Source organism: Sinocyclocheilus rhinocerous, unplaced genomic scaffold, assembly GCF_001515625.1.
Source record: "Sinocyclocheilus rhinocerous isolate Xijiao unplaced genomic scaffold, SAMN03320098_v1.1 scaffold393, whole genome shotgun sequence".
NCBI classification, from domain to species: Eukaryota; Metazoa; Chordata; class Actinopteri; order Cypriniformes; family Cyprinidae; genus Sinocyclocheilus; species Sinocyclocheilus rhinocerous.
The window spans coordinates 590,755-602,781 of record NW_015654520.1 but is presented as its reverse complement, the minus strand read 5'-3'; the positions used below and the strand labels follow the sequence as shown (position 1 = coordinate 602,781).

General features: G+C 38.2%; 1 protein-coding gene across 2 annotated transcripts; it reads right to left on the bottom strand.

Moving 5' to 3' along the window:
- Positions 1-505: 505 nt before the first annotated feature.
- Positions 506-8,937, bottom strand: LOC107717495 (retinoic acid-induced protein 1-like). Of its 2 annotated transcripts, XM_016524263.1 has the most exons (6): positions 8,740-8,937; positions 5,875-7,703; positions 4,861-4,954; positions 4,250-4,299; positions 4,001-4,075; positions 1,272-1,350 (listed from the first exon to the last, which is right to left on the bottom strand). In XM_016524263.1, the coding sequence occupies exons 1-5, from the start codon at positions 8,786-8,788 to the stop codon at positions 4,031-4,033; spliced, it is 2,067 nt and encodes a 688-aa protein (XP_016379749.1). In that variant the 5' UTR covers positions 8,789-8,937; the 3' UTR covers positions 1,272-1,350; positions 4,001-4,030. The 2 variants fall into 2 exon arrangements, with proteins under 2 accessions (XP_016379748.1, XP_016379749.1); XM_016524262.1 differs by lacking the exons at positions 4,001-4,075; positions 4,250-4,299 and having other exon boundaries at positions 506-1,350.
- Positions 8,938-12,027: the final 3,090 nt, after the last annotated feature.

Sequence of the window (12,027 nt, the reverse complement as noted above, 5' to 3'; positions counted from 1 at the left end):
AAGCTGTCACTGGGGCGGTACCTTTTCAAAAGGCACACCTTTGTACCTAAACAGTCCATATATTGGTACCTTAAAGGTACATATTAGTACCTACAAGGTACAAAAGTGTTTAGCCTTTAGCCCCGGTGACAGCTTTTGTACCTTTTTTTCTGAGAGTGTATTAGAGAATACAGAACTAACAAGACAACCATATTCTGCTGCTGTGTGAATGTGGCCATAGTGACTTGGGTCACTAACCAGAAGATTTTAGCATCTACCAAGCAATACCATGATGGTAACATCCTAGAAATTGGAGAGTATTGCAATAAAAACCTCTCAAAACGATTTAGCAGCTGCAGCAGAATGCCCTATAAACCACATAGCAACTCCACTCAGAAAACCTTTTCAACTGGATAGTGACACCGTGCCGTCTGAAGGTTGTTTAGCACCACCACCAGGACAAATGTGCATCAACACATCAAGTCCAATTGCCAAATGAAGGACTGTTACACAATGTCTTCTTAGGAATGTAGAATAAAAACATTTATTGAAACAGAACTCGAAACATCACAAGGCATCAGGTGAAATGGAAAATCCTACAGACGCTGTGATTTCTTGCTTCCCAGGCCACAAGTTTCAAAAGAAAACCGAAACCAGATTCATATTTAAAGCACCCTGTAGCAGTTACCAACATCAAATTATAATGTGCCTTTACTGCATTTATACAAGGTGCTAAAACACACTCTGTCCTTTTAAAGGGGGCTGTTCATTGGCAAATAAATACACACCTATGCATTAAACATAAATATAAATAAATGTGCTCACATAATAGTGCATACGGTACCACTGGAGGAGACTAGTTCATTCAGCATTTCAGTTTTATGTAATAAAAAGACATCACTGTTACAGAATGGACAGTTGGTGTTACATATTTAATGAACAACGAGATGCTGAAGTGCACAAAAGAATGAAAATCAAGCACTTCCGCTCAATATGCTTGTACTGTCACTTCAAATGAAACAAGGCTCTCATTATTGATTCCACTGTTGTTTAGATTGCCATAACATTGTAAAAGGTTGAAGCAGAGGGAGATATTTGGCCTTCAGTAAACTTAGATGAAACAGAGATGTAAAAATCTGCAGTGGTTGAATTTATCAGGTGTTCGGAACGCAGAGGAATGCAATGGAAATCATCCAGCGTTGCCCAAGGGTACCGCTCGAGCGACAGGTAAAAGACACAGCACATCCAGTCCCGAACATTCGACTGCCTGAGAGTACGTGCAAACACTCAACATGTGGAGTGCTAAATCAAATGGAACGATCTGTAAACACATTAGGGACCCACTCCACAGCCACATCTGTCGACGTCTACCTGCAGAGGAAGATCAAAGAAAAATTCATTATCATTACACCATAAAACACAGCTTTAGTGTTTGAGATGAGTGTTTCATTAATGCTGGAAAATGCAAATGACAACAAACAAGAACAGAGTTTGGCCCCGATCACACAGAACGCGTTTTTTTGCAGTGAGAGGCGCCTTTTTAAAATTGTTTTCGATCGGCAGTGAGCGTTCTGCGTGCTGTTTATGCGCCCTGTGCGTTTTTGCAGGAGCGCTCTGAGCGCCTGGAGTTGAAAAAAAAGCAACTCTGAGCAGAAAAAGCGCTCGACGTCATTCGCGTTTTTTTCCATTGTCCAATCGAATGAATGGAGAGGCGGGCCCTTCCATTGTGGTGACGAACGTTTACCGTTGCTTAGAAAGGCCAGAAACTGCAATGATGGAGGAGAACATTTTGGTGTCTGTCGTGGGTTACCTGGTGCTGTATTTTTTAAGGTTTCTGCTAATATGACAGTTTACTTCACAGCAAAAACCAAAGATTTTAGAGCGCTCATGCTATAATCCTTTGATTAGACTGACACGACAGCTGATTTGGTGGTTGCCTAGCAACATAAAAAACGCAAAAACTGCTTTTTTTTTTTTTTTTTTTTTTTTTTAAGTCACCAAAAAAAAAATGGCAGTGCGGTGCGCCTCGCGTTTTCAGACCTAAAAAACGTGTTCGGGGCCTTTTGTCAGGCTTATAGGAGAAGTGTTGTTATATCTCTGATACGTCACTTTTTTCCAAACCTGTTCCTGGAGACACAGCAATACTACACATTTTCAAACCGATCCTAATGAAACACACCTGGATCAGCAGCTCATCAGTAAATGCCTGGGTCATGTTTAAGCACAAAATCAAAAGAAATTAAATGAAATTATATTTAGAATTTTTGCATTGTGCCACTTAAAGGGGTCATATGATGCGATTTCAAGTTTTCCTTTCTCTTTGGAGTGTTACAAGCTCTTGGTGCATAAAGAAGATCTGTAAAGTTGCAAAGACTAAAGTCTCAAATCCAAAGAGATATTCTTTATAAAAGTTAAGAGTCAACCACGCCTACCTAAAACGCCTCATTCTAACACGCCCCCACATATCTACGTCACGATGTGGGAAGATTTGCATAACGCCGCCCAAATGTTCACGCAAAGAAAGAAGGCGTAACTTTTATTCTCGCTGTAGTATTGTTGTTGCCGCCATGTCCTGAAGACGCTGTGTGATTCGTTGTGAAAGCGAAACTACTTTGTTTGGTCTTCCAAAAGAGGACGATATCGCTTTGTCATGCCTAGAGCTGATCCGTGCTGGTCGCTGAGGAAATACAACAACTTCGCGCTGTCGATCGCCAGATCGGCTTTCACCGTGGACGAAGCGGAGTCCAGCCCGGAGTCGTCACATGTGGTTGCCGCAGGCATCACAATATGGTAAAGGACATAAAATTTCCGTCACACGCTTGAGGTATTCGGCCAATCACAACGCACTGGATAGCTGGCCAATCAGAGCACACCTCGCTTTTTCATAACGATAAGCTTTGTAAAAATCGACACGTTTCAGAAGACGGGGCATAGAGGAGAAACAATAATGTACAGTATGTGGAAAATAATGTGTTTTTGAAACTTAAACCGCATAAACACATTTCATTACACCAAATACACAAAATACTGTTATTTTTAGCAGCATCATATGACCCCTTTAAAAAAATAATAATAATAATCTATCAAAGATAGTAGTAGTACTAATTCTACCATGATCAATGAATACCTCTAATAATATACTGTTTTATCACTACAGTATTTTTTTCCCCACATTATGTTAATGAGAATTGGGGCAGTGTTGGGTGTAATGCATTACTAAGTAATTAATGTAATGCAATTAATTTTCCCTTGTAAAGTAAAAATGTAAAGTAAGGGATTACTCTGAATTTTTTAAACCCAGTTACTTTTGATGTAATTACAAAAAATACTGTATAGACTATAGAGGATTCTATATAAAACAACAGTGGATTTAATGTTACAAAAATTAACATCTGATGTTAAAATGTATGTTTTTAATGCGACCAAATACTTTGGTCAGTTGGAGAATAATTTATGCAATTTTATATTATTTATTTGAAAGAATTAAAAGAGCCGTTTCATGTCTATCCATGTATTGTATTGTAACTGGTTGAGGTTGAAATGGGATTTATAAAGTATTAAATAGTAATAAGTAATTCAATATTTTTAAAAGAGAGTGTAATTAGTACAGTAATCTAGTGACACTAGATGTAATTAGTAGCTAGTAATTAATTACTTTTACTTTAGATGCTGTTATTTAAGTGAGAAAGAATGGTATGATTACTACTCACAAAATCTCATGAAACCTGTCAAGAACATGCCTAGGTCATATCACAAAAAAAATTTAAAAAATAAAAATAAATTATTAATGATCCTAATAAGGCCTGCATACAAAATATAACTAATGTCATACTTCGGATTAAAAATGTCTAAGGCTTAATAAAGGTGTGAGTGATAGGGCTGCACGATTAATCGAATGCGATTGTCATGCGCATTTTGCTTCACTGAAAGATACGCATGACAATCGCAGCTTCTGTCGAATTGCGATCTCGATTCCATTTCGATTTATCGTGCAGCCCTAGTGAGTAGTGCAGTAAAATACCTTCAAAGACATTTCAGCACCTCCCAAATATCATCTATTCTTCAGCCTGCTAACGCTCACTCTGGATGTTTTATTCTGAGAAGACAAAAAAAAAAAAATGAAGTGATCATTATCAGCAGTGAAGGTGATGCAAGAGGAGGACAATAAAGCTGAGAAACCCAGTCTATTATGCTGCAAACTCGTGTCATTTTCATAACTTAAACTCATTGTTTCGGAGAAACTCCAGCTAAATCAGTATCTGTGAGTCACCTTGTGCTTCGGGCATCTTATCGTTAGATTCTCCTCGTTGAGCGCACTGTCTGTGTGGAGACACAGCAGCACAGATAAGCACCTCGACAAAGATGATGACATGAAAAAGAACACAAGCATCAGTGCAACAAAACGGAGACGAGCGAGAAACCCCAGAACAGCCGGAAATGGGAAACAAACTGACGCCTTACAAGAAGCTAAAATCTCAATAGGGCTTTTCAATTAAATGCAGCCTGAAAGTTGTGATTAGTGGTCAGTTTGTGCGTCAATGTATGTTTTGAACATCTTTTTTTTTTTTATTTGATGTCATTTTTTGCTAAAATGAGCATTATAGTAATTATATCTTCACTTAGTTATCACCAAAGTGCTCTTTATTTTATTGTAGATCATTAGACCGTTATATGCTGCCTCAGAAGTCTGTTCGAAATCAATTTCAGGAGGTACCTTTGTACCTCATTGCCCTGAAACGCATTTGTCATTCGCCACTGCCTTGAAACAAAGATTTGTTTGTTTTTTTGTTCAACCAAACTGACACTGTAGTTTTGTACAATGTACACTGCATTACTTTTGGATTCAGTCTGCATGGTCTCACGAGAACTGATGACCATTACCTGACTGCAGGGCACAGGGGAAGTGGTACTTATTGGGGCAATCTTTGAAGAAACATCCCAAAGTGGCACCAACCATGTGACAGTACGAACACACCTGCAACAACCAAACACAACAGCACTTTACAGATTCAGAAGATTCAGAGACAGTGTTATTATATAGAGCTATAATAGTCAGACAATAACCAAAAAAAATGCCCAAAATCGTAGATACATATCATAATGCAGTTCATCACTCACACTGACAAATCAATGAAAAAGCCCCAGCATTGTGCACTGCAGCCTATGGCTGAAATAACCACTGAGCTATTAATGGACCACGGACCAACTGGGGTGAATTCTCACAGGTGAGAATGTGTTGGTTTCTGTTTTTATGTAGCTAATATATGCAAAATTAGCTAACATTAATGATAAAACTAAAACACCTGATACAATCTATTGCAGATATACATATTTATACTTGTGATGAATAATTACCGCTGCAGATGCAGTCAATTTGCTTTCGATTGTTTATGGACCTATTTTATGAACAGATTTGATGGTACCAATATGATGGACATCTTATATTTTGAGTGCATCATTGCCTGCCCACCTTCTCAGCAGTGTTGGTTTCGAAAGTATTTTTTCCATTAATTTCCCCCCAGCAATTAAAAAAAAAAAAAAAAAATGTCTTTGTTTGAAACATTATAAGCCATTAACCAAACAGCATCACGGATATTGTAGATTTCCACCAATAATTCTGCTATTAAACATGATTATTTTTAAAATTTACTTATTTTTTACTTGCTACCGCCAATACATCCACAACATGCTGCTGTGAGCATGTAAGAAATATTGCTGCTGCACATATAACACATATGAATAACCCCCATATAGCATAAAATAGAACTGTAAAAAAAAAAAAAAAAACCTCCCACTTTCATAATGCAAAATATAATTTCTTTTGATTTTGGGGAGAAATATGACCCAGACATTTCTTCATTAGATTCACTCTGACAGGGGTAGAAAAAGACTTACTGTTCCTTGTGCAAGCCGGATGGCTTCCTCCAATCCGTAGAGTTTCCCTTTAACCAAAAAGATGCCTGCGGTCCAAATGCTACAGTCCTCATGTATCCAGTGCTCACTACACACACCAGACTCCTCAACGCTCTCCGAGCAGTTCTCCTTCCTCTGCCGTCTGACAGACTGGGACGCACCGTCCTCCAAACTGTAGACCGAGTCCAAATCGCTGCAGTCAGGTTCCTGCTTTTGGGCAAGAGGACTGCTGTCGGATTTACAGACGGCCTGAGCTCCGCTGGAGTAGTACGGTCCATGCAAATCCCCAAGGCCTTCAATGTTGCCAGCTCTTCCACACAGGCAGCAGAAACGCCTGACCTCTAACCTGGCATCGGAGGCAACACGGCCCAGCTGCAAACAGGACGTCTTCGGGATGACCCCCGAGACCACCTGCTGCGACCCTTTCTTCGTCGAATAAACATCCTCTTCCCTAAAATTGACGATTGTGCAGGATGAGAACTCCATGTGAACGTACGGGGCGAAGCTGTCCGGCCTGCTGTCCTTCTTCTCTTCTTTGTGGTCTGCATATTTTAATTTGATCTCCGGCTCTTGAAAAGAAAACATGGATGAAGGTCCAGATGAGCGAGGCTTTCGGCGTCTTCTCTTTGCCAATTTGCCGGCCGGCGGCGCTCTGACCGGCTTAGCGGGTTTGGGTCTTGGTTTCGCCCGTTTCCTACTCTTCGAGGCCGGAGTTTTCCACAAACGGCTTGACATTGAAGATGAAGCCCCACTCTGTGGAGACTTGAAGACGCTTGTGTTTTCAGCATCTGAGGTAGATGGGAAGTTTTCGGGAAAAGCGGCATCCATGTCTTGATCGCTGTCTTCTGGAGATATGGCAATACAGACCGACTCCATCCATGACAGCAACGACTTGGATTCAGAGTCGGCTCTACCGTCACTGCCTTCAAAATCAGGTTCATCCAGGGCATAGACATTGTTCACATGTTTGGGAGAGCAGTCCATTGCAACTTTGTGCTTCACGGAGGAATTTCCTCGTCTTCCACGACTTCTCTCATTAACTATGACACTCCGAGTTCGGGAGCGGCAGCTCGGAGGCATCTTGCATCTGGAGTTGCTGACTGGCACCTCAATGACGTCACTGTCATCTGCACTAGAGATGTATTCGACGGAGCATGGAGATGTTTTCTTAGCGCCGGTGCATTCGGATGCGAGCGTTTCGATGGCAGTTTGCTCAACCGCTGAGCTGGTGGAACGTAGTGTGTATGCGTCCTGAGGTAAACATGATGAGCCCTTAGTTTGTGACATGCTTGTGTCACTCAAGTATGTTTCCCCACAACTGGTCACAATGTCTTGTGGATGCATCTCTTTATGCGCTATCCTGCCTCCCAACACAGAATCTGCTTTTTTGAGACTATTTTTAGTTTGCGTTAACACATGGCCCATTTCCATACGGTAATCACTGTCATCCGTAAACACTTGGTCTGTGGTCGGGCACTGAGACAGTATCTGAGCCACAGATGGCAAGCCATTGATCAGGGGTAATGGTATAGAGTAGGGGCTGTGGGATGACGTGCCATGACGCTTCGATCCTGGTTCGGGGTGATCAGGTGAATTCGGTTTGCTTGGCCAAGTGATGCACCGAGACTCGGACGTGTTAACGCTCTTGCTCCCTGAGGTAATGCCACACCAGCTGGGCTTTTTCAGCAGATCCAACCCCTCTATGGAGTTTGTCTTTAACGGACTCTGTCTGCAGCCCACGGACAGATCTAGAGCTGAGGAACGAGACTCCTGAAGGTGCATGACATCAACCTGGTTAAGAGGCTCCATAACTGAAAGAAATCAAACTAATTTAGCCATCAATAACCTGGCCTCTGGATCCGCTGGCTTATTACAATATGCTAATAAAGAAAAAAAAAATCTACATAGTAAAACGAGTAAAAATGTATTTAATAATAATAATGAAATCATCAAATTTAGCCAATTATTTAATAACCTGATATTTATTAATCTGAGCAATATGGACTCTGGGTGTATTACAACATACAAAAAAATAATAATTTCATCAAATGTAGTCAATCATTTTAAAGTTAATTTCCTGTCCAATGTGAACTCTGCTATTAATATGTAAAAATGTATATTTAAATGTAATATTAATAATCATAATAAAATCACAATTAGGAGTTAACAGCCTGGCTTATTACAATATGTTAATAAGGGAATCAACCCAGTAAGTAAATAAATAAAGGAGTTACTAATCTGGCCAACATGGATTAAATTGAAAAAAAAAAAAAAAACATTAATAATAATAATAACATTAAAGGCACTACAACAGATACAACCATGACATACAATACATTTAATTTTTTTAAATTAATTATAACTTAAGAATGCAATAACTATATTACTGTAAAGCAAAATAAATAAACACAAAATGTTATTTATTAGAGGAATCGCTGTGCCCAGTGCGGTGATAAAAATTAAAGATCGAATTTCTTATAGAACTGAAATATGAACTAGGCAGCTTACTGACAGATTTTCGATATTTGCCCAAAAAGTAAACTTGAAATGAAGCGCTCCTTAACGAAGAACAATCTCTTCTGATTGAGTTCCCAAAGTGAATGTGAAAGCAAACGCATCCTGCAGACTGACAGCATCATGATCTCCCACACACACACACACACACACACACACACACACACACAGAGCAGAGGAGCAAAGCAGCACATTCATTCATCTGAGGCACGATTACACCTGTTAATATTGTTTACTCGGAGTTGTACTGCGCCATTGATCTATTGACTAATGTGGATGAGCCACAGAAGCGGCTAACAGCTAACGCTAGCCAGGTGTCAATGCAACACTCACCAGAGGAATAAAGCGTCTCTTTACTACCCAGAGCTACTGAGCATATCATCAAAGGCACGTGTACTTAAAACAATTAATTCTGTCTAAAACACGTACAGATTAAGTACATAGGAGAGTAAAACTCCTGGCGAAAACTGAACAAGGCAGTTCTTCTGTGTGGACTAAACATGGCGACCGGAAACCGAGCGCAATAGAACTGCTTTCAAAATAAAAGCGCATCTGATAATGTCTTGAGGACGCTAAATGATGAACCCATTTCCACGAAAACAACAGCATATAATGGAAAGAAAGCATAGATAGGAATAATAAATATCCAAATGTAAAATTACTAACTTTGGTAACACTTTACAATAAGGTTCATTAGTTAACATTAGTTATATACAGTATATGTTTTTTTTTCATAATTAGTTTTATTGCATTCATTGATTGCATCCTTTGTTCCGTAATGCACATCAGATCCACATATTATGACAGTGTTTGAGCATAAAGTCAAGTTTACTGACAAAGAAAAATAACAAGTAACAACCACAAAACTTTTCCCACCAACTAATAAACGAATAAATATATACAAAATTAATGTTCTGTGTAAATCAACAGGAAAGGCATATGCAATATGCACTCATTATCAAATACATTTTAAAGAGATTCAAAAAAAAGAATTTTCTGGTAAAAGACTAAATGATACCGTTAATAGCTTACTGATCATTTAATACACTTCAGTGTCTTTTAAAACCTTTACAATCATAACTCATGCCAGCAGCATACTTTGAACTATAGCTTAAAGGGAGGGTGAATAATTAATGACAGAATTTTCATTTTTGGGTGAACTAACCATTTAAACATTTTAAATCTATTTGCTTACTGTTTGGTGGCTGTTAGGTGATTGGTAGATGGGAAAAAAGTCACCCTTTTTAAACCACTTAAGTAAATGTAAGTAAATACCAACTATTGAGATGAATAATGTTAAAAGATTTTTTTTAGATATTACCCTGTTTAACCAAAAACACAATCTGGCCTACATTTTAAAAATGATTATTCACTGGTAAACACTGTAATACCTAAATACACTACAGTTCAAAAGTTTGGGATCAGTAAGATTTTTATTTATTTATTTTTTTTTTTTGAAAGAAATTAATACTTTATTCAACAATGAAGTGTTAAATTTATAAAAAATGACAGTACAGACATTCACAATGTTACAAAAGGTGTACACTTCAAATAAATGATGGCCTTTTTATCTTTTTATTCATCAAAAAATCCTGAAAAAATGTATCATGGTTCCACAAAAATATAAAGCAGCACAGCTGTATTCAACACTTCTAATCAGAAATGTTTCTTGATCAGCAAATCAGCATATTAAAATGATTTCTGAAGGATCATGTGACACTGGAGTAATCACGGGATTAAATTACATTTTTAAATATATTACTTTATTACTTTTATGTATTATATAAACTTTTCAATTGTAATAATATTTCACAATATTGCTGTTTTGCTGTATATTTTCATCAAATAAATGCAGCCTTTGTGGGCATAAGAGACTTATTTTTCAAAAAAATCGTTCCGACCACAGACGTTTGAACAGCAGTGTAAATCTCTAAATGCATAAACTTCCCCAATGAATGTGCTGTAGCCACGCTCTTGTTTTTTAAGCACATATATTCTTCTATCTTTACATATTTATGCCTTTAGCCCAGTGGAGGACACAAAAAAACAGCACTGTGCTGTGTAATTACTCACATGTTGGAAGTAAGGAACAATGCAAGGAAATAGTAGTGTCCTGGACCCAACAGTAACACGATCACAGCAGCTTTTAAAAGTAATGCAAGAAAGTTACTTTTAAAAGTAATGCATTACAATTTTGCGTTAGTCCCTGAAAAAGTAACTTATTGCGCTACTTAGTTACATTTTATGAAAAGTAATGCGTGACAATACTTTTAAGTTACTTTTTCTCACCTGGGCTGGGCTTGCTTACAAAAAATAAATTAATAACAATAACTCTTATTTCAGCAATAAATAAAAAAAGTGATGTTTAGTTTAACTAAAGTCATTTTTGTTTATTCGTACGGTTGAATTGGACCATCAAAGGTCAGCAGTGAGATTAAATACATATGTGTTATTTAACATAGTTTGCATTCCACTGTTTTTATTAATTTCGAGGAATACTGAATCTGTTTTTGTGCAAGTGAGATATGAGTAAATGCATGTTCACATTTAGTCCAGAACTACAGTAAGCATCGTGTTTACACAACGCCTCTACACTTACTCCCGATTTCTCTCAACATGGAAACAAGTGAGGTCTCAATCAATAAATTGGAAACAAAGTAACTAGTGTTACTTATTTGAAAAAGTAACTCAGATATTTTGTTGTAAATGTAAAAGTAATGCATTACTTTACTAGTTACTTGAAAAAAACTAATCTGATTACATAACTCGAGTTACTTGTAATGCGTTACCCCCAACACTAGCTACAACTATGATGCACCTGAATCCAGCTCCATACATGACGCTCTTGGCAAGCGAAGGCAGGACATCCTGAGGAATGAGGTGCTCTGTAAAAATCATGGTGAAGTTATTGCAGAACGCCTGGATAAAGTTCATGATTACAAACAGCTGGAAGTCTCTGTTGGTAAGGATCTGCCAGGTCATGGACATCACGGACGACACCGAGAGCGGCGGCTTCTGAGGACTCTGGGAACCTGCTTCAGAGGTTTTACTATTGAATCGACTCTCGCTGTTGAATCTGTGTACATCATGCAAACGCAGGCCAGCACAGCCACCACTACACTGAAGCTCTGAAAGGCAGTGTAGTGGTATACAGTGTAGTGGTATACATAACCTGTGGAGACATAACTGTGGGATCTTTATTGGTCCAAATAGTATTTCAAATAAGCATTTTGCAGATTTATATAGTGTCAGTAACACACATTATGTTCAGTGCTGAGAACGTTGTGCTTGATTTGATTTGATTTGAACCTGTATGACTTTGTTCAAACAGTTTTGGCTACCAATAACTTTACACTGAATGGACAAAAACAAACAAAAAAGACAGGTTACACTTTATTTTGATCGTCCACTTCAGACGTTCTACTAACTATTAAAGGGGTCATATGATGCTGCTAAAAAGAACATTATTTTGTGTATTTGGTGTTATGAAATGTGTTTATGAGGTTTAAGGTTCAAAAAACACATTATTTTCCACATACTGTACATTATTGTTGCTCCTCTATGCCCCGCCTTTCTGAAACACGTAGATTTTTACAAAGCTCATCGTTCTGAAAAGCGAGG

Coding starts and splice junctions, on each gene's coding strand:
- LOC107717495 (XM_016524262.1), bottom strand. CDS start 8,788: ATGATATGCTCAGTAGCTCTGGGTAGTAAAGAGACGCTTTATTCCTCT. Junction 7,704..8,739: donor AGAGACGCTTTATTCCTCTG/GTGAGTGTTGCA, acceptor GATTTCTTTCAG/TTATGGAGCCTCTTAACCAG. Junction 4,955..5,874: donor TCCGGCTTGCACAAGGAACA/GTAAGTCTTTTT, acceptor TGGTTGTTGCAG/GTGTGTTCGTACTGTCACAT.